Raw genomic sequence first — 22,139 nt, 5'->3', positions numbered from 1 at the left:
AATTGCCATTTAAAACCCATTACCAAGCCTTAAACTCCCCTTTTATTGCATATACGTCACCCCTACGGTAGGCCCTATGTAGTCAATAGGGCAGGGTGCTGTGTAACTAAAAGGCAGCTTGTGCACTTTTAAGTTTTACATGTACTGGTAGTGACAAACTTGCAAAGTCATTTTTCACTACTGTGAGGCCTACTTCTCTCATAGGCCAGTTTTGGGGAATTCCTTAGTATACTTTTTATCTACAATCCCTCATCAAAAATGAGTACCTGCATCATGTTTCATATAATTGGAATGGTAACAGTAATCCTCTTTACTTCTAAAGTCAGATTTAACATTGCTATTTTAGAAATGCACTTTTGGAAAGTGGGCATTTCTCTGCTCTTACAGCTCTGTGTGTCTGTAACCTGTCTATCTGACTAGGGAGTGGCTGTCCCTATACTAAGGGCTAATTGCCCCTGCTGATAGTCTGGAGCCAGGGCTAGGAAGTAAATACTTCTGTGCACTTAGAAGACCCTTCTTTGAAGTAACCCCCACTTTAAAGGCACATTTGGATATAAAAACTGGGCATCTGACCCTACCAAATCAGTACACTACTAGACCTGTGAAGCACTCTGCCAGGACTAAGGACTATTGTGCTGCAAGGAGTGTCACTCTGCTGGACTGCTTTCTAAGAAGGACTACTCTCTGCTTTGATGAGTTAGCCTGCTTCCTGCTGATCACTGCCCTGCTTAAGAAGGACTGGACACTTCTCTTCTGAACCTAGACTGACTCCAATGGTTTGCCACCTGTTCTCCTGCCATCTCAGGGACATCAAAGACTGCCTACAACCTGCAACTAGTACCTGAACTCTGTCTGCTGTGAGCCCTGCTCTGCCAAGTGGTTCCAATCCAGTCCTGGGCCCTTGGAAGTGAGTATTTGCACTGCAACCCAAGAAAATCAATGCATCCATGAAGTTGCAAGGATCAGAACCGGCACATTCTCACTCAGTGCTGATGCATTGACGTGGTTGCCTGAGCTGAGGACATTGCATTGGCGACTGCACAATGCATTGTCCCCGGACTCTGACACATCTCTGACTTTGCGCAGTTCAGCACTGACTCATCTCTTTATGCTGACAGCATCACCTCCAGGCCAGCGGTTCGACGACGGCACATCCCCTCAACACCCAACTGCTTAATCCTGGATGCATCCTCAACACTGCGCAGCTTGGAACTGATGCATTGCCTACATCTCTTCGATTGACAGCAATGCATCTCCTCCTCCACTCTACCACTCTATCACTAGACACTTCTCCCATCAAAGGCACTTTTCTCAGCCACTGCAACTTGGCATTTGAAACCTTCTGTCAAGCCTGAAACTCACCTATTATTGCACGTACGTCACCCCTAAGGTAGGTCCAAGGTAGACTATAGGGCAGGGTGCTATGTAAGTAAAAGGCAGGACATGTACCTTTAATTTTTACATGACCTGGTAATGAAAAACTCCCAAAGTTGTTTTTCATTACTGTGGGGCCTCCTCCTCTCATAGGACAGAACTAGGAATTTTTTAATATACCATAAAAGCTGTAATTCCTGATCAGAAAGGAGTCGCTGCATCATGTTTCATATCATTGGAATGGTAATGATATAGCCTCTTTATTGATAAAGCTGGATTTATTATTACTATTTTAGAACTGCCACTGTTAGAAAGTGGGCATTTCTTTGCCCTCAGTGCCCTGTGAGCCCAACAGCCTGTCTCCAATATATGTCTGGTCTCAGTGACAGCTACTTTTGTACATTCTCTCCAGACACCCACAACACAGGCACCCAATGCATAACCCTACTGGTGGGTCTTCCTGGGCAGGGAGGATGAAAGCTCAGATACTTCAAAGGGTAGTGGCCTGAGCCCCACACAAAGGGCTGACTACCCCCAATTAATAGTCTGGAAACAGGGCTGGAATGAAAGTAGGACCTGTGGACATCAGCGAGATTCTTTGAAGTCATCCCCAATTTTGGGTATAAGCACTTGGGCTCTGACCCCACTGAAATCAGTACACTACTGGACCTGGAAAAGAACTCTGCTGAAGTAAAGACTGCTATGCTGAAGGATTGCAACTGTGCTGTGCCTGACTGTTCTAGGGAACTGCTTCCCTGTTTTGCTGAGCTGGTCTGCTGCCCTCTGCCCTGCTCAAGGACTAAACACAGAAGTGACTCCAAGGGCTTGTTGGCTTACTCCCTGTTCTCAAGATCTCAGGGACATCAAAGATCTTGCTATCTGCTTCCTTCAATCTACCCTCATACTGTAGAGGCTGTTCTGCAAGTGGGAGTGTGCCCGATCATCAGCTGGTGCTGCTTTGTTTCACACAATCATTCCGTTCTACAGCCCTGCACTATGCCCGAGCAGGAAGTCTGCAGCTGTGGGGATGCACACTTTGCTTCACCTGTAGTAAGGACGATGAGTGGCCCGTCCCATGAGTAACCACACTTTTGTGCCAGAAGGGAAATCAACCGCCTCAGGGCTATGAGTGCACTCGGCACATGCCTGGCCTGACAAAGTGCACTGCGGTGTCCGCACCACTATAATTTGCCTGCACAGAAGGACAGTGACACAGGCACCATGTCCGAGGCCTACCGGCACACCAGTGGCCCAATTTTTTCTCTGGCACTGGCCCGAGGAGCCAGCCAACACCCTCCATGGATCCCCACGAATTACCTTGTGAGTACACCTGACTCGGCAGGCCCTATCCACTAGCAGTGTGCCCCACCCCGCATCCAAGGGTAACAGTTGTTTTCGGTTACCTGTGACAGACCCGAGTAGTAGCTGTGTAGCACTCTCTGTGGTCCGTTGCATTAAACACAGATACTTATTGCAAACCCCCAGCGGGACCCTATATACTGTAATAAGAGCACATCGGCTCTTCTAAAACGTCACATACTTTGAAAACACTTGTACATTTTAAAGCACTGCTTTTACATCGATTCCCATAAAACGTAGTATCTCATGATCAGATATTTGTTGTTTTGGTCTTATTTTATTCAGCTAAATAATCCCTATTTGTATAAAGTTGTGCGTAGTCTTTGGTGGTGTTTTCAATGTGTTGCTGTGTGCGTGTGCTACAAAAATACTTTACACGTTGCCTCTTATGATAAGCCTGCCTGCTCTGCACCAAGGTACCAGAGGTGAGCACAGGTTATCCTAGGTATGTATCTAACTTACCTTGACTAGGATTGTGGTCCCAACTTGGACAGGGTGCATACCTCTGCCAACTGGAAACCCAATTCCTAACAAACAAGTTGCTTACCTTCGCCTTATCTGGTAGAGAGATAATATCTAGCTGCAGATTCCGTACCTCTGAATTCCTCCTAGGCATCAGACTGGATCTAAAAGATGTTTGTGAGCAGTACCCCTGTGTGATGTTAGGTGGTGGCAATTGGCTCCATGTCAATCGTCGGCGCCAACTTTGTTGTTGTGGGTCCCATATAGGTACCACCCTGGCATGGTGATGTCAGTTTCTGAGACATGAAGAAACTCACCACTGGTGCATGAAAACTAAGCCCCTGAAAGGGGAGTCCCTGCCCCTAGAAACACCTGTCTCTATGGACCCGACTGTCCAGACTTTAGTGTTCATAAACATGTGTAGAGATGCCAATGTTGCAGCCTGATTGATGTCAATGACCGGAACTCCGTGTGCTAACACAGTGGTCCCAGCTTTAGGTGGGGTAGAATGAGCATGCAAACCCTCAGGGGGTTGCTTTTTGGTCAGTGCATAGCAAATCTTAATGTAGAGTGCGACTGATCTGGAGGTGGTCAGCTTCTGCACTGTCCGACCTTTCTTCGCCACCACATACTCCTCAAAAAGTTGGTCATCCACCTGGAACTCTCTTGTATCATTAAGGTAGAAGGCCAACACTCTTTTTGGGTCCAGGCAGTGGAGTCTGTCCTCTTCCTTAGAAGGATATGGGGGTATGTAAAAAGTAGGCAAGGTGATAGATTGGCCTACATGAAAGGGCGTAACCAGTTTTGGCAGAAAAGAGGACCTAGTGCAAAGCACCACTGTGTCAGGATAGACAGAAAGGTATAGGTGCCGATGATGATGCCTGCAGCTCACTTCTGGCAATTGTAATGGCCACTCACCCTGCTGGCAAATGTAGTGGCCACAAGGAAGGCTGTTTTCAAAGTGAGAAGCCTGAAGGGACAATTGGGAAGAGGCTCAAAAGGAGCACACATCAGAAAGGTGAAAACCAAATTCAGGTCCTATTGGGACATAATGAATGGGGATGGAGGAAAAAGATGTGCAAGTCTTTTAAGAAACCTATGCACAGGCAACCTCAAGAAAAGCAGAAATAGCAGACAAATAACCTTTAAGACTACTCGTAGCAGAGCCCTGCTGGGCCAGAGAAAGCACGAACAACAGGACCTCAGAGAGAGAGAGAGAGAGGCAGAAAAGGGGTCAATACACTTGTCTCTGCACCATGCCACAAATCTCCAACAACAGGCGTATACAGTTTTGGTGGAGGGACGACTGCCTGCCAAGATTATTTAACAGACTTCGGCAGGAAGGTCAAAGGCTGCCAACTGTCCCCATTCAATCTACACGCAAGAAGGTGGCGAGTGGACAAGTTTGGGTGCAGAATCCTCACCCACATCTGCGACAGAAGATCCTCCCAAAGGGGCAGTCTGATCAGAGATTTGATGGACATGCACAGCAGCTCGGGATACCAGACTCTCCAGAGCCACAAGGATTACTTGGGTCCGGTTGTTCTTGATCATCTTGAGAACTCTGGGCAGAAGTGGTACGACAGAAAGGCATACAGGAGGCCTGAGTTCCACTCTAGACTAAGAGTCTCTGAGCAACTGCTCCCTTGAAAACTCCAATGCGCAAAACTGCTGACATTGCGTGTTCTCTGCAGAGGTGAACAGATTTAACCAAGGCACTCCCCAGTACTGAAACAGACCTTGTGTCACCTCTGGATGGAGGTGCCATTCGTGATCTGCTAGACATTTTGGCTGAGTTTCTCTGCTTTGGCATTCAGAGATCCTACCAGATGTTGAACCACCAGGGATATGCCCTGCTGTTCCAGCCACGTTCAGAGGTGCAGAGCCTCTTGACAAAGGGTCCACGACCCCACAACACCCTATTTGTTGTAGTACCACATGGCAGTGGTGTTGTCTGTGAACACCTGCATCATTTTTCCCTTGATAGAGGGAGGTCCAACAGGTTGATGTGGAGTCTGGATTCCACCTGAGACCAGATGTCCCTGATCTCCACCTCTCCCAGGTGGCAACCCCGTCCCAGGAGTGACACATTTGTCTCTACTGTCAGGTCTGGTTGGGGAAGGGAGAGGGACCTGCCTCTGACCCAATCGTGGTTCGTTAACCACCACTGCAGATCTCTTGCAGTTCTCTCCAAGATATGGTCCTTGTCAGAGAGATTACCTTGATGCTGAGTTTACTGGAACGTCAGGTCCCACCGCAAACCACGCATATGCCATCTGGCATATGGTACCAGCAGGATGCAGGAGGTATTGAGGCCCAGCAGCCTCAGAGTCATTATCACAGAAATCCAGGACAGAGAGTGAAACGTCAGTATCATAGCCTGAATATCCTGGACTTGCCGCTCCATTGGATAAGCCCAAAACTGCAGTGTGTCTGGAACAGCTCTGATGAAATGGAGAGTCTGAGAGGAAGTCAGGTGTGACTTTGGCACTTATGTAGTGAACTCCAGTGAATGTAAGAGGTCCGCCGTAGTCTGGAGGTGGAAGACAACAACGTGGGTCGAGCCTGCCTTAAACAGACAGTCGTCAAGATAGGGTAAGACTGAAACCCCTGATCTCCGCAGATGAGCTCCAACCACCACCACCACCTAGGAGCATTGGTAAGGGTAAAGGGGAGCACAGTGGATTGAAAGTACTTGTGGCCTGCTGTGAACAGCAAGTAACGACTGTGGGCAGTTAGAACAGGGATATGAAAATAAGTGTGCAGCAAGTCCAACGCTATCATCCAGTCTCCTTGGTCCAGGGCAGAGATAACCTGAGCATCCTGAACTTCTTCTTGAGGAAGAAATGGAGGGATCGAAGGTCTAGTATAAGGTAAAGACCCTTGTCTTTTTTGGGGGGCAGAAAGTACTGGAAATAGCAACCACAGCCTACTTCTGGCACGGGAACCCTCCCTAAGGCTCCCTTGGCCAAGAGAGCCGTAGCTTCATCGCGGAAAAGTGACAAATGATCCACCATCATCCAATCGTAGGACAGTAGCATGGATAGAGGGGTAGTTTTGAAGAGAATGGAGTAGCTCCTTCGGACTATCTACAAAACCCACCTGTCTGACGTGATGGATTGCCAGCAGAGCAGGTGATGACGAATCCTGCTGTTAACTGGCCCAATGTGGGGAAGTCAGACTAAGAATATTTAGAGGCTGTTGAGGTGGGGGGGAAGGGGCCCGGACTGTCCAGACCGCTGGCCTCTTGATCCAGGACTTTGGTGGATCCCTCACCCTCGGCCACACAGAGGCTGAGCAACATGCACAGCACGGTGGCTGGCCAGGAATGATGCAGTTAAAGGTCTATTCAGTAGCTATGAATGGGGCGAAAGGAAGACTGGGGGGACGTGGGGTCGCTGTGAGGACTAAAGACCTGACCGTAGTCTGAGAAACCTTGAAGCACTTGAGGGCAGAGTCTGCCTCGTCTCAGAAGAGATGGGTGAATCAAGATCATGTCCATGAAGGAAGCTTGGACATCCCCTGAAAAGCCAGATGTCCTCAGCCAGTTGTTGTGCCTCAGGGCCACTGTTGATGAAACCACTCTGCCTAGCGATTTGGATGTGTCCAAGCTGCAATGAATTGCAAACTTTGCTGCATCTCTCCCATCTGCAAACCAGAGAGAGTACAATATGTGTCTCCTACGGGACCACTGGCAGCACTTGTGCAATCGTATCCCACAGCATGTGGGAATAATGGGCAAAAAAGGCATGTGGTTTTCACAGACTGCAATGCAAGGCTGGCGGAAGAAAACATCTTCCCAAGCGAGTCCAACCTTTTGGACTTTTTATCTGTGGGAGCGGAAGGGAACGCAAGTGAGCAAGAAGTAATTTCTTTATTATCTTGGTGGGGGAAGAGTCTCTCATAAATAATTTGTGGCACAAAATTCCAACAGTCTTTCCCCATTGCCGTTCATTGTTCCACAACCTCCCTTTCCCATGGCTCGGTCATGATTCGATTTGCAATTTTCCACCTTAGCATTCAAGTCTGCATCACATTCTTCAGGTCATGGTTGGGCACGGCTTCAAGCTCAGCTTGCATCTGTTGGTAGAATATTTCCTTTACTTTTTCCTCTGTGTCATTTGTTGGAGCATGCAAAAACAACAAATGTTGGATGGAATGCAGAACAAATCAAACATTCACCCCCAGTCACAGATCTGGGTTTAATCCATCAGTTTTTTTTGCTTGCCATGCCATTCCAGTTTGGACCCAGCCATATGCAAATCAGTCCTGACCTTGTTCGCTATGGGAACAGTCCAGCCCGTACTACCAGGCCAGGGCCTCCTGGACCAGACAAAAGCATCCTGGGATCGGTTTCAGGGTATCATCATTCACCAGCCAGGCTATCTTGAATCTGGTGGCATAGCAAACACGGGACCCCACGTCTGGGCATACCCTTCCCACTTGGGGGTGACAAATGCAAAAACAAATGATGGACGGAATGCAGAACAAATCAAACATTCACCCCCAGTCACAGATCTGGGTTTAATCCATCAGGAAGAGAGTATCTCCTATGACCAAATCATCTGTGGCACAAAATTCCAACAGTCTTTCTCCATTGTTGTTCATTGTTCCACAACCTCCCTTTCCCATGGCTCTGTCATGATTTGATTTGCAATTTCCCACCTTAGCATTCAAGTCTGCATCACACTCTTCAGGTCATGGTTGGGCACGGCTTCAAGCTCAGCTTGCATCTGTTGGTAGAATATTTCCTTGACTTTTTCCTCTGTGTCTTTTGTTGGAGCATAGCACTGGATAATGGTGAGGTTAATGTGATTGCCTTTTAAGCTGGCTGTCATGAGTCTGCTGTTGACTAGCTTCCAATCAATTAGGCATTTCTCTGTTCTCCGTATCCTTGCTCAGGATGATGGTTACTCCTTCATGATGTTGGTCATTGTCCCTTGCTGAATGCAGTACCATCTCTCTTGTGATTGTTTTCAGTCTGACAGGTGTGGTCCACCTACTTTCGCTGACCAAAAGGATGTGCAGGTTGCATCTCAGATATTACTTGTACCTGCATTCCTGTGTCATACATAGTCCGTATATTCAAGAAGCCAATTCTGGTCTTGCACTTTTCACTCAGAACTTCGATCATCCTGTCAGTAGTTTCCTTGAAGCTTTGATTACTGTAAATCATGCATGGCTCTTGCAGAGTCTCTGAAAGTCCCTTGTGCCCAAACAATAAAGAGGTCCTTGTTGCTGTTTCCATAAAACATGCTTCCGTTTTTTTTTTTTTAATTGGTCAGGGTTGTTTATTTTGTGCCCAACCACCAACCTGGAGACCCTGCCACGAGACTAGAGTCTTACCAGCATAGCTCTCCATGTCACTAAGACAAGCACCACAACCACTTCAAGATAATGATCCTCCGACAGGAGGGGTTTTCCAATGGAATGACATCCACCAGCTCCTAGGAGGTATCCACTGGAGGTGAGGCATGTTAAGGAGACCAACTTCTTTAGCTGGGCCGATGACTAGGTGAGGAGTCATGTCTTCTCTTCTTGTGATTCCTTTTCTTTTCCTTTGAAGGATTCAAGGAAGAAGAATGCAACTTCTACTCTGACTTGCAGTCCGATAGACTTTGAGCCCGGCACTTATTGTGCATCATAAAACGATTTGCCTCCCACTCCTTAACTGAAATAGTTCAGTTGAGGCTTCACTTGTCACACAACTTGGACTCATGCTTTGGCCTCACGCACCAAACACTAACCTTGTGGGGCTCTTTCCATGACAGGAGAGGCAGAGTGTAAAATTTTAACCTGGGAGAGCACTCCAAATAAAGTAGGTGGTGCACAGTATTGCAAAAATGCTAGAAAGCTGTTCCTGTAAAACAATGCTGACAAAAATATGAAAATAAATGATGTGATGAGAGCCAGAATACATTGCTGAGGGGTGGTCACTGAGCTAGAGTTTGGCACTGTAGGTCTCCATGGGCAAACAAAGTGACATCCTCAAAGTGATATCATAGCTGTTCCTCTCTGTGATGCTGGATAGTGTGGGGACATTTCACTTTCGTTTTTTTTTCTTTTAAAAATGTGAAAAGGTTTTTGGTAGCATACTGCTATATTTGTCTTAAAATAAATGTACAACGTTTCTTACATATCTGTATTGAAACATAGAAAATGAAAGACAAATGTATAGACAACATTTTTAGAGCTCATCTCTCCATTTTAAAAGGGATCTGGGCTCCCAGGCCTGGGTGGACATAGTCAGAGTTTATGAAAATAAACAAAGGTCCTAACTTTTAAAAAACCCTCCCACACAAATATGGTTACACTTAAACTTTGATTCTGAAAAAAAAATGATAGGAAGAGGAAAACACTGTGGACATGGAGGAGCGAATGCACTTTTGCAGAAAAAGAAAAAAACTGCAGGCCCATCAACTGGAGATGTAATAAGCTACAGATGTCCTGCAAACTGTTAACTATTAACCTTTAAAAATATTAATTTTCAGGATAGATGATATCATTGTTGATCTGGTAACTATTATTTATGGCTGCTATAGAGGACTCGCTCAACCAGAGCAATAGCTAGCTCGTCAATTAACGATAATGGTGGATCTTGGAAAAAACAGGGCTATTATTGTGACAAGAAATGAACAGGCAAGAAAAGACTGCGACCTTGGTCTTTGATATGCATCTGCCGCTGAAGGTTTAGCTATGCATAGACAGGACATACCCTTGCTCCTCAACAAATGGTCCCAACAGTGCTTACGGTGATGCTATTCACTTCTCACCATCCCAAATAGACTCACTCCCAGCTGGATGTGCAGAAATCTTTAGCCTTATTGAGCTGCTGGGCTCCAGTTTATATTTAATATTTTCCACTTTGGTTTTATATGCACAACGCTATTGTGTTGCGATGAGTGCTACGCACTCTTGTGCAGTGGTTCTTAACTTTCTGACTTCTGTCAGGAGACTACACTTAATCATTACTGGAACCCGGGGACCAACAGTGAATCAATTATTGGGATTCCCACTGAGGTATTACTGGCATGCAGGGAACCCAGTGTCAGAAGTCCATTCAGAGGGCCACAGAGCAAGCAGGAGCTACTTAGACCAAATGTTGGAAGTTAAGGCCTTTACTCCTGATTTCTCCGTGCTTGTCTTACTATGGGTCCTGAGCAACTGGGCCAAGTGCCACTACAGCACGTGACTCATGGGTAGAACAGTTCAAGGCTTCCCGGGAGGAGTCAGATGTAGGGGGGTGAACACAGGCTCACAACTCAAAATACATTCAATAGCAGAAATAAATAACTGTCCAGGAAAATACTTGTTTTTATAGAGAAAAACAATTCTTACCAAACACAAAGTAAAATAGGGTATACACAAACAATACACCCAAATCCTCTGAAATCAGGACTCTAATGTTCTGTAGGCAGCTCCCAGAGTCACACTTCCCTCTCACTAATGGTAGTGGTTATTCCCTATTAAAGAATAAGCGAAATTCAGGTTAAGCCCCACTAGTAGTCTGAGAAGTCCTACTTCAACTCTTCCAAAAGTCAAAAGTCTTCCTGTGCACGAAACGCTATGTGGCAGAACCAGCTCCCCCAGGGCTTTCCAGCTCTGCCGTCTCACCCACTCCAGCAGTAGTTGTGCTATTGGAGTTGCCAGGAGCGTTTCACTCTTGGACATTGCAGAGGGCTGCAGCAGCTGCTGACAGTGAGTAGTGCTCGCAGCTCTGCAGGGGCAGTGGCTGGGCATCCATTGTGCTTTCTCTGGTGAGATCCTCTGATCCTTCTCACAAGTGGGGGGAAGAATTGCTTGGGTTGCAATCCTCAGTCGGGGCTAGGGCATGAACTGGTCACCACAGCATCCTCTCTTCTCAATGGCTGCAGAACCAGGCAATGGTTTTTGTTCTTCATGGTGGCTACATTTGGCATAGGGGGTCACCGAACTTACTCTGCAAACAACACAAAAGCCCAATCAGCATGGTAGTAATTTCTTCTGTGCAGAAGCAGCTTCGTGCATACGAGGTAGCTAACTTCAATCTGCACATTGGCTGCAGCCGAATCAGCAAAGGAGTCATGCAATATTCATGGCAGCTCCCTCTGCCATTCTGGGTTGCTGACTTCACTCCACACACAGGTGACCACCTGATTGGTGCAACTAAGGCTAACTTCACAGCGGCCCCCTCTGGCATGTGGGACAACCAAGTTGAACCTACACATGGTCGATGGCCCGGTCAGTGCAGCAACTGTCTCCTCACACCCCGCTAAGGGAGTACACTTGCCAGGATCCCCCACTGGACCTTGTTCCCTTCAAGCACTCTTCTCTTCTTCACTGGGCACACTGGTTCTGGCAAGCAGGCAGGCACTGGTCTCCAGGGACATGTGGTCTGGATGTTCTTGAGAGATATCACTTCACTCAGCAGGAAGACTGGCAGACCTTAGCCCACAGTCCTGGTCACAGGCAGAAGTCTTGCACAGCTTCTCCTCGTCGACATACAGCCCGACTAGCTGTTTGACAGTCGACAATTTTGAGGGACTTGAGCTCCCATTCTTATAGTTCATTTCCAGTTACGAAATGTTATTTAAGATACAACCCTTTGAACTTTGTGTTAGGTGTTTGCTTCCTGTTGAAGCACCAACTCCTCTGTCCTTCCTCCAGAAAGCAGTCTGCCACAGCAGGAATGATTCCAAATCTGACAGCTCCACAACACAGGCTACAGGAGCGACTAGAAGTACAAATCTGGATGTCAGCTACAATGGTATGTGGCCCAAAATGTTACCATAGGGCCCTAGCCTTACCTCTTTTGATTCTTTTATCAGCTCCATCTCCTTCCTAAGATGTGTCTGAGACCCTTTCTAGTGACCTCTCCCTGAATCAAAGAATACCCTGAGAAGCTTACTTAAGGGCCTGGCTCGCCTTCCTCCTGTGTGTGCCCACCCAGCTCATAGGAATGCAGCAATGTACAAATCTGTCTTAGGGATTCCTCTACCTCCTTATGCCCTCCTCCAATCAGCCCTGGGTCTCCCAAAATGGAACCCAAAGTCTTCAGTGTATTGTACCTTTCACAGGCACACATACACACATGCAACCACACGTGTTAATGTAGGACAAGGATGAGTTAAGCACACAGCGGCGAAACGTTACATGAGGGAGCCCGTAGGCCTTATTTTGTTGACACAGGTAAAAATGTCTGTTCATTTCTGATCACTACACAGTACACTGCTACCACTGCGCTTGTGCTACTTAACTCCTGGCAAGAGCAGCTGCCTTTCAACATAATGAAGGTAGGGCTTTAGGAGTCCCACTCAGTCCAGCAAGACGCCAATCAGCGAGATAGGCCTATGTCATGGTGCACATGCATGATTCATGTTTGTGGATCACAATAAAAATCGGCACCGGGGATCCGGACATCATTGCCACTGAGGCACTCAAGGCAGGGGTGCATGTTTGCCACCATGCGAGGGACTTTTCTTTCCCAACACAGAGCAAAAGCATTTGTAATGATTTGAACTGAGAAACAATATATATATATATTACAGAAACAAGCATTCGTCAAATAAACACACAATTGGTGAAATATTTTATTTAATTCACAAACAAATCTTTAAAAAAAAAAAAATCACAATTTTAATCAGAAGGTTGGAGCTTTTCTAAATTCAATTTAGGCCGGTCACTGTCCATACGAAAATCTATTTGATAAACTTACACTGCTCAGATAAATCAGTCTGAGGATACTAACTTTTTTAACCACCAATTTTAAATTCCTTCATGTTTACAGAACGTTTATGAATGTTCATCTTTACAACTTGCTTCTTTCTTTATATATACTTTATTAATCTGTTAATATGATTGAATATTCTAAGCAGTCGCAGTCCCCCTGTGTAGGCTTTGTGGACTGCCACAGGTCGCCGGACCACAGGTTAAGAACCATTGCTCTAGTGGTTCTCTTAAACTTTGTCCACCCTCTCAGGCACCCTTCAAAAAAGACGCTAAAGCATCTCTGCCCTCAGACCAGTAAGTAGTAGGTGGTGTTCCCCTCTTTCACTGGATATTGGACTACTGCATTGAATCTCATAGGCGCTTTACTGCTGCCCTTTCCTCGTAGGCTATTCGGGGAGTTGCGTAGCTTCAACTATAGGACTTCTCAATATACCTTCTATTACGCTTATTTATTTTACTTCCTCACGTTTATGTTAACATTACTTTTATTACCATGTAATGCCTCAGACAAGGGATCTTGGCTGAAGGCCCAGGAGCTACACAGCTCCGGTTCTGCACTTTATTTTGTACTTCATTTTGTTTCCCTGGTTTTATCTGCACAACGCTATTGTGATGCAGTGAGGGCTACGTGCTCTATTGGCCCTATGAAGGCCGCTCACCCTCTCGTGGTGCCCTTCAATAAATAAGCCACTGTGCATTGGGCAAGCCAAAGGTAAGTGCATTTGCGGCCTGTCTGTGCTAAGCACCAGAACCCATGGTTCTCTGGACCCAGCTTCCCAGGGATGCCTTACCTATTCTTCCCAAACTCTTCACAAGTAAACATCAAAAGAAAGTGCCACCAAAAGACGCACTCATTATGACCTGAGGCCCCCTTCTCAAACCTAGGCTACAAACAAAATTTTAACTCTAGGCCAGTACCAGCCACTACTGCAACACCCATTTGTTATTGTGCTATCTTATGACGTGAGATTGCTCCTTAACCACTGTGTACAATTACGAAATTTCATTGACAAAAAAAACAGATCTCGTTTTTTTAAGACCGCTCCCACCTCTATAGCTCACTTGCTATATCAGATGGCTGCAACTTCTTTCTCCATAACCACCATCTTCTCCAAGGCACTAACCGCTATAGCTCATACTTTCAGATAACTGTTAAACCACTCAATCATACTGTCAACGGTTCCCTTAGTCTTGAAACTGGGTTTTGCGATTTTGCTTTCAAAGAAACCTTGAGTGGATTCGAGTACTCCAACTAACTACAGACCAATTTCATTACACCCTCTAAACGAAAAAATAAATACACAGTTATCTAGCTATCAAGGAACAACTCTCTACTGGACAGTGCTCAGATTTCCCACAGCAATACAGCACAGAAACAGTCCTGCTAGTGAATATGGAAAAGCTAGAGGCAAGTTACTGAGTAATGGATATCGTAGCACATCGCTGCCCTGGCTCTGAGATTTTCTGGGCACACAGTTCTCACTATCCCTAGATTACACAGTTCCTGCATCAGTCATCATTGTTTCGCATATGGGGCTACTACATTCTGGGAAATCTTACAATGCACAGTCACCCTGCTACACCTGAAACCTTCCGTAATCTAGTAACTTCTAAAATCACGCTCTTTTATCTCAAGTGACAACATTTTTTCAGTTCATCTAGTTAGTTACTGGTCTTTGCACTGGAATTCTTATTTTTGAGCACTTGTGAGCTTTAAAAATACAACATTCATTCAGCGTCTGGACATTATAGGAATATGGTAAACAAACTCCACTGCAGTCTCAGACAAGGCTCAACGGGGCTAATTTTGTTTTATATTAGTCATTACAATAAGCCTGTTTCATCTAAAATGATAATAAACATTATGTTTATCTGTCCTTTAGAACAGCAGATATGAGGACCTCGGCTTTCTACTATGCAAATTTCCCTCCCCGATCCTAAGCATACTATTTTTCCATGTTAACTGCTGCTAAAACACAAACAGTTCTCGGTAAACCCTGCTTTTCCTTGTGTACACTTAGTTCTGGAGTCTGGTTCATTCTTTCAGTTAGTCTTTTGTTGAACTGTCAGTTTACCATGAAATATTCTCCGTTATTTGTTCTTTTATTTCATTTGTGCCTTTTTATCCGACTTAACTAAACCATTCTCACTTTGAAAGGTTCAAGGTGTCTGAACCACACAATGTACATAAAAAGACATGTTGTGCATGAATGGATTTAGGCAGTCTCGGGGAACTTTCCACGTGCTATTGACAAGTCATTATCATTTACAACAAATTATCAGTAGACTAAAGAAATACCACAGCAAATTTCACATGATGGAATTTAATACAAAAAAAATATATACTTTACGTCATTGCGTGATGTCCACATTGCAACCAGCGTGCATCGTCAAGTAGACACAAGAGCTGTCCTTTATTGTTAGCCCACATTAAGGTTTGCATAAGTCTGTGGAAATGCTAGTGGGGTCCCTCGAGCATTTTTGTGGTTAATGTTAGAACTGTGCCAAAGGCTGACCTCTCAATTGCTTAGGCCGACTGAGTTGGACACATGAAAAACTGGGCTATCAGAGTGCTAGGGTAAATTCCAACAATCACCAGCTTGCCATGCTGTCCTCTAGCACTGCTCAATGATGTAGCCAGAAAGAAGTCTGAGCTACCTACATAAGAGGCGGACACAGTGACTAAGGTTCCAGCCCACTTGAGATCTCTGTGGGTCTTTGGCTTCTCCGTGAAGAGAAAAAAGTTACATTGCATGTGACCTACCACATAAAAAGTCCTCTTCCTAGAGTCTTAATTGATCAGGAACATTTATAGGGATTGGGAAATCTGAAAATCCATCAATGACTTCCAAGGCAAAAGTACACATGATGTATGTGCAGAAGGAATGTGGATCCCCATGGTATAATGTGGCAGCAAAAGGGATGCAGTCTTGCATGGAACTTAAGATGTGTACAGAAGTTATGCAGAGTCCACTCCCCGGTTGTATCTCAGTGACTCCTGAGGTAATCACACGATCCCCCATAGCACAGGATGGGACATACAGCATGAAGATCTATTTCCACAAGTGCACTTGTTATAATGTGGCAATGTAAAAACATGCAAACCTTTACTCAAAATCTTTCTTGTGTCGTTCAATAATACTTGTTGGAGCAATACAACATGCCTGAACTCGGACATCAAGTAACACATTAAACAGTATTTCTAATCATAAATGGGTTGGGGCAGGAAGGAATGCCAACCAAGCCCACAAGGAACAAAGCCAAAAATATCCCAATTAACCGTAGCCAAAGAAATAAACGACAATCCTTAAAGATCCCAATGTGCAACGTGAACACTTAAAACCACTGCAATTGTTACTGAGAAAATTCCTATTAGTTATCCATGGAGGTTAAAGAAAGTGATGCATTAAACCATAAGCTGCTACACATCTGTACCGCGCACTTTCCAGACCATAGTCGTTTGCAAGGCACTTCATTCCCCCTAAACATATATATCACATTTGTTTTCAGTGCCTCACAAACTATCACCTTGCTTTGTAATATTGGTAATCTCACATAAGCACCTCAAAAGCTTCCTTCGCCACTAAAACACCACTTCCTAACATTGCTCCTCTCATCTTACCACCTCACAGCAGACATGAATTCGTTATCTCCTCACCACATCTGTACTTTTTTCTAACATCTCACCAATATGTTCCTGTAATGACACCTACACACAACACTCCAGGACATCGGTCTATGCGGTCTCTTATAATACCGCACTGGGAGAGGTCCTCAGTGCCACACATACCATAACTTCCAATAATGTCCTAGCAAGATTTCCACCCCGAATACACAACACAATCACATAATGTGACAGTGAGTCATTCCAACTGCCAATCAATAGTGCCTATCTCAATACGTCTCTTCAAGAGTGCCTGGCTTAATCTTTTTTTAACATGTGTAATGGGCTGCACTCCTTTCTACCGGGGTTCTCAACTCAATCATTTCTTCACAAGTGTGTACGTGCTTTAGTCCAACTTTGGTCTCACATATGTCTTCAAAAATCTTCTCTGTAAAATATACTTTGTGACACATACAAAGTTCACTGTTAAATAGTAAATTTGTAACAGTTCAAATGTAATCCTTATGTGCATATAAAAACATGTTGAACCAGGCTTTGTTTCTTAGCAAATTATAAAACAAAAAGGCAATCTTGCCACTTCCTCGTATGGTCCGGTCAAGTAGGATTCACCAGCATCATTGGGTGTGCTGCAAAGCAGATTAAGTGCAAGGTAATAAAATAATTCTTCTTAGCCATATACAAATATGTACACATGCACCCCGCATTCATTTCCATCTGAAATCCATCTGCGTAAGATGCATAGATCCAAAAAACACTTCAAAGGTAACATCATCGCCCTCATTCCATTTTTGACATTTCAAACTTCGTCGTCACTATTTCCTAAATGCAAAGACAAGGGAGAAGTCAGTATGACTCATTTAGTACAAATACGATTCCAAAGCAATTAGTGCTGTGTTAAATGGTATACCTCATCAGAATCCAGCAGAGGAGGTAGGACCCTGCAAAATAAATAGAAAACATAAATACAGAAAGAACATTGAGTGTGAGGAGTCAAGCGTTTCTATAGATCAGCAAATAGTTGTGAAAAGGTATCTTAGTGACACTTTCAAGAGATCAACATTTTTTTTTAAGTATTGAGAACGGCACCAAAAGTTCTGTTGCTAGACACATATGAGATATTCTTAAGAGTTTCTTTTTTTAATTTTAATTAATGTTTTATTCTCATGACGTTGATCTATAATGATTATATAATCGAAACATGTTAATGCTTTTATTGTTGCTGCTGTAATGAACTAGACGTCATTTGGGAATCAATTTCTTAGGGATCACAAGAAGATATTCTCAGTCTCTCAACAGTATTACTTTATGTACTCAGTTGCACTGGATGCTCTATTTCCTGTTGAATGCTGAGATCTGAAGTATTCTATTTTAGGAAGTATGGGCATACCAAAAATATTTGTTGACAGCATTAAAACAATCCTGGAGAAATGTATTATCATGTGTATTAATGTATTTGCTGGAACTAAGGGACAATTTACCTGCCTTAATTCGGCGAATAAAAAGGTGATAAAAACGGGGTTCGTAAATTAAATTTGATCTTGGGAAAGTATATATTGGCGTGTTCACTTCCAAGCAACCTATACTATATACTCAGATGGACTGCATAATATTATTGTGTGAGAATCCCAAGGAGGACTCTCTTATTGGGGAGTGTGTGGTTTATTGTGCAGTCATATTAGTGGAGTTGCCACCTCTGTAATGGTGAAGGGAGCATCCTAAACATTAATACTACAGATCACCGGGCACCACTGGAGGTGACCTTTCATTCAAAGATTACCAGCAACCCTATAAAAGATGCTGCATTACTGCAGCACAATTCCTAAAATAGCCTTGGCCACCCGCTCTCAAATCTGCTCCAGGCTGGCATGCAACAACACTGGGCACAAGTGAACCAATGCTGTTTCATGTCCCTGTAGTGTCCACTAGCAGCACTTCAGGTCTTGGAACCGTTGTTATCCTTGCAAAAAATGAATACAGCTTTAAGTTTAACGTACACATCTGCCATAGAAGACGGGATATTTTCCTCCACCCACTTCAAATCTTCATCCTGCACGTATATGAGGGAACAAGACAATCTGCTGTTAGACTGAACACTCCTGTGTCACAAATGCAAACAAAGGGTTAAGTGACAACAAAAACAGAAAAGAACCCCTTCCAACGCTAGCTAGTATTTGGAAAACAGAGCTATGCTTATACACTCTTAGCAACTTAGGATGAGAATATAAATGTTTATGTCCTTTGCTGCAAATGTAAAGTACATGCCTGGATGTTCACACTTGTTAGTGTAAGTGCTGAAAATAAAAATAACATTTGATGTGCAGACAAAATATGTAGTATACACATTTTACTCTATTCACATTATAAATCATGCAAGCCCTTATACAGCTTTGACATTAAATCAAAGAAATTAGCATCTCTGGACTGCTTCATTCGGTGTAGACTGGGAGACAGTCAAAAAAGATAAAAGGTCATCAACTCAGTCATGTTCCTTGGATGCAGGTACTTTAAACAGCAGTAATCTGCGCCAGAGCTTCCAAAGCAGCACACTATGGGAAGTAATGTGGTCTCTGGCTCCAGTTGCAACCTTTGGACCTGGGGACCCAGGTTTGAAACCTCGCCCCACCACCACACCCAACATTGTGCGATTCTGGGCAAATCACTTGATCTCTCAGGGTCTAGATGTGTATGTATTTATGTAACCCCAAATCATGTACACTATCTACGACTGTCTCCAAAACCCTCATGGAATGTACAGCACTCCACTGCATCACAGCTAGGTTTGCGCTGTATAAATGCATACATATATAGTGGGTTTCCCCACCTCACAAGCGTGATACTATTCATCACTATTCTGAGCTTAACCATGGCAACAAACAGCCCCGACAGCTTCCCAATCAAGACCAACATTGATGCTGCAGTGCATTGGTGTTTTCCCTCATGAGGTACTCCTCGAATTTTTCGTTTTCAAAGTTTTCTTAAAAGACACTTACCACACTTCTGGCTTTCAGGATCCCATTGGGCTCATTCTTCGAACCCCTCATCTTCATCCCCTCAGCTGTGAAAGAAAGAAAAGTTACTTGCTTGTGTCTACTCCAACATTACCATAACTGAGCCACCTATAAAAATACGCAATCACTGTGACATGAGGTCATAGGGAAGGCAGTCTTTACAACACAGGCATGACAATGCAGTGCCTTTACAACATACCCTTTACCATGCATGCTTTTAGCAAACGTCTTTACAACAAAATGGTAAGTATATAGAAGGTAAGTACATGAATGAATGTATATATATATATGTGTGTGTGTGTGTGTCTGTGTATATCTATATTTTTTTCACTGAAAAATAAGCTAAGGTTAAAGCACAGTTCTAGTTAGTTGAGCATTTCAGTGGCGAGCACACAAGTTACGGTCATCTTAGGGCACAAGTTAGAGTTACCAGCGCTAACTAGAACAGGTGAATTTCAGTGGTTTTGTACACTTTAAATGTAACGTTGTCACTGAAATTCTCACCGACCTAAAACGTTACTTTAACCATTGTTTTTTTCAGTGAATTTCTAGTTTTTTAAAACATTTTTTACATAAAGCCAAACCAACCTCTATATATGAAGTTGACCTATCATCGTTCTCCAAAAATTACTGATAATTGTAATCAAATGTATATTTCAAGAATACACACTATGCAATGTTTATTAATATTACTTAAAATATTTAATAACTTTTTTTAAACTACGTATGTGACTTTTTACATAGTTTTTTATTATTACATATTGAGTTGAAAAATGAGTATATAAATAGTCAGATAAGTATTGTTAATTCATTAAGAAAATAAATAAACATGTCTGCAAGTCTACCTTTTAACATTTTTCGCCCCAAAAACTTCAATCATTAAAAACCACCACAAAGGGTCTTTTATTTTACATTATACATCTTCAAGCCACATACCATCGAATCATACACCAGTCCCTAAGTGGAACTGCCTTCCCTGCTGTAAATCAAAAGCTCCAGCCTAGGAAATGCTTGTAAAAAATATATAGTAATTACTCCTGGGGTCATGGTTTCAATGACACAGGAGACTTACTGTTTCTTCTAGTGTTGCTGCAGGGCTGAAGAACTCCCTTCAGACCCCTACAACTTTAAAAAAAAAAAAAAAAAAAAAAGTGGATGGTGTCTTTGCCCATTCTCCGGACATCACCAAAAACAAAAATGTCACTTGCTCTTGCTGGGCATAATGGGGCGCTCCTTGAAGAGCAGTGAATAAATCAGTGGATATGGCCGCTCATTTATTATTTACTTATTTGCTATTTATTTAAATTTTTCTGGATGCCCCGGCCCAAAGGGGTGGAGGGGGAGCCACAAGGCCCCCGTGGGCTTCCTGCAAGCGACCTTATAGGGCCATGCAGGGGGTGGCTTTTTTTATTTTTTTTTTATTCATGGGGTACTCCAGTACCCGCCCTGGGCACCCCAGACTATTATTTTCTTTTTAGGGGTGCTGGGCGAACTCCTGGGACCTTTACTCCGGCAGGAGCTGTTATTGTCATCTTCACAGGGTGAGCCATAACAGGTCCCTTGCTGGAGGCTTTGAGGAGGGTTCAGACACAAGGTCCAGCACCCCCACTGGCTTCCCTGATCGCACTCATCGCGGGTGCAGCAGAGCCGGCACTGCCCCGTCAACCCACAGGAGTAGTTTTTACTTTGCTCCAGCGGGACGGGTGGAATTGTCACTATTTTCACTGACTGCAGCTGTGGGCAGACAAAAAGTTTTGTTTTCCCACTGGGCGGGTAAGGGTGTTTCTAGGGTTTAGAGGTGGACAAGGGCACAGGGTGGTAAGGGTGTTTTCAGAGTTTAGAGGTGGTCGAGGGCATAGAGTGATAATGGCGTTTTTAGGGATTAGGGGAGGGTAATGGTATATGGTGGTAAGTGTGTTTTAGGGGTAGATAAAGGCATAGGGTGGTAAGGTTACAAAAAAAAGGGGAGTTTATAATTGAAAAGTAGGGGTTTTGATTACCCTATAAATACTAACAATACTGTTGTAAAGGCATGCGTGGTAAACGTATATTTGTAGTAGAGGCATGCATAGTAAAGGTATGCGTTGTAATGTTGTCCAATAGGTCAGAGAGCACATGTGCACCTCCATCGCGTGGGTCGCTATCAGCTCACTTAAGGGAGATTATATAGAGCCTCTATCATTGCTGCATGTATACATCGTATTTTGTGAACTACTCCTCTGTCGCTGCTGGCTGGAATCTACAGAGACCCACAACATCAGCCTAATGCAAAGCCCATGCCTTCCCTATCTTTCACTACATAGTGACATTATAGATGCAACAGCAAGATAAAAGTAAGCACCACTCTGGTCACTCATGCAACACATCACAACGCTTCCAACATAAGCCACAATTTTAATTCAACATGCTTCCAACCAAGGACTCCTGCATGGTGTGGCATGCCTCCTAACCTCAATGTGACATGGCACCTCCTCAGGGAGTATGAAGCTCTGCATAATCACAATATGCCCATATGCCCTTAATATGACCCTTGAGTCTACAGTCTTGCCAACCAGCAATATTCTTGAATTCATTATCTGTGGGGTTGAAAGGTTTCCTATTGT

The 22,139-nt window shown here is 44.1% G+C and overlaps 1 protein-coding gene across 3 annotated transcripts in view; it reads right to left on the bottom strand.

The window, feature by feature from the left end:
- Positions 1–12,750: 12,750 nt before the first annotated feature.
- LOC138259329 (transmembrane protein 87A-like) overlaps positions 12,751–22,139 on the bottom strand; it is a 425,924-nt gene continuing 416,535 nt past the window's right edge. For all 3 annotated transcript variants that reach the window (XM_069206965.1, XM_069206966.1, XM_069206967.1), the window contains 4 exons: positions 19,519–19,583; positions 18,523–18,575; positions 17,436–17,466; positions 12,751–17,347 (listed from right to left, as the gene is read on the bottom strand). In XM_069206965.1, coding sequence (XP_069063066.1) covers positions 17,306–17,347; positions 17,436–17,466; positions 18,523–18,575; positions 19,519–19,583 — 191 coding nt within the window. In that variant the 3' untranslated portion in view covers positions 12,751–17,305. The remainder of the gene's footprint in view (positions 17,348–17,435; positions 17,467–18,522; positions 18,576–19,518; positions 19,584–22,139) is intronic.

This window comes from Pleurodeles waltl, chromosome 9 (assembly GCF_031143425.1).
Source record: "Pleurodeles waltl isolate 20211129_DDA chromosome 9, aPleWal1.hap1.20221129, whole genome shotgun sequence".
NCBI classification, from domain to species: Eukaryota; Metazoa; Chordata; class Amphibia; order Caudata; family Salamandridae; genus Pleurodeles; species Pleurodeles waltl.
Note: the sequence above shows the minus strand (reverse complement) of the source record. Positions and strands in the feature narration are given on the sequence as shown.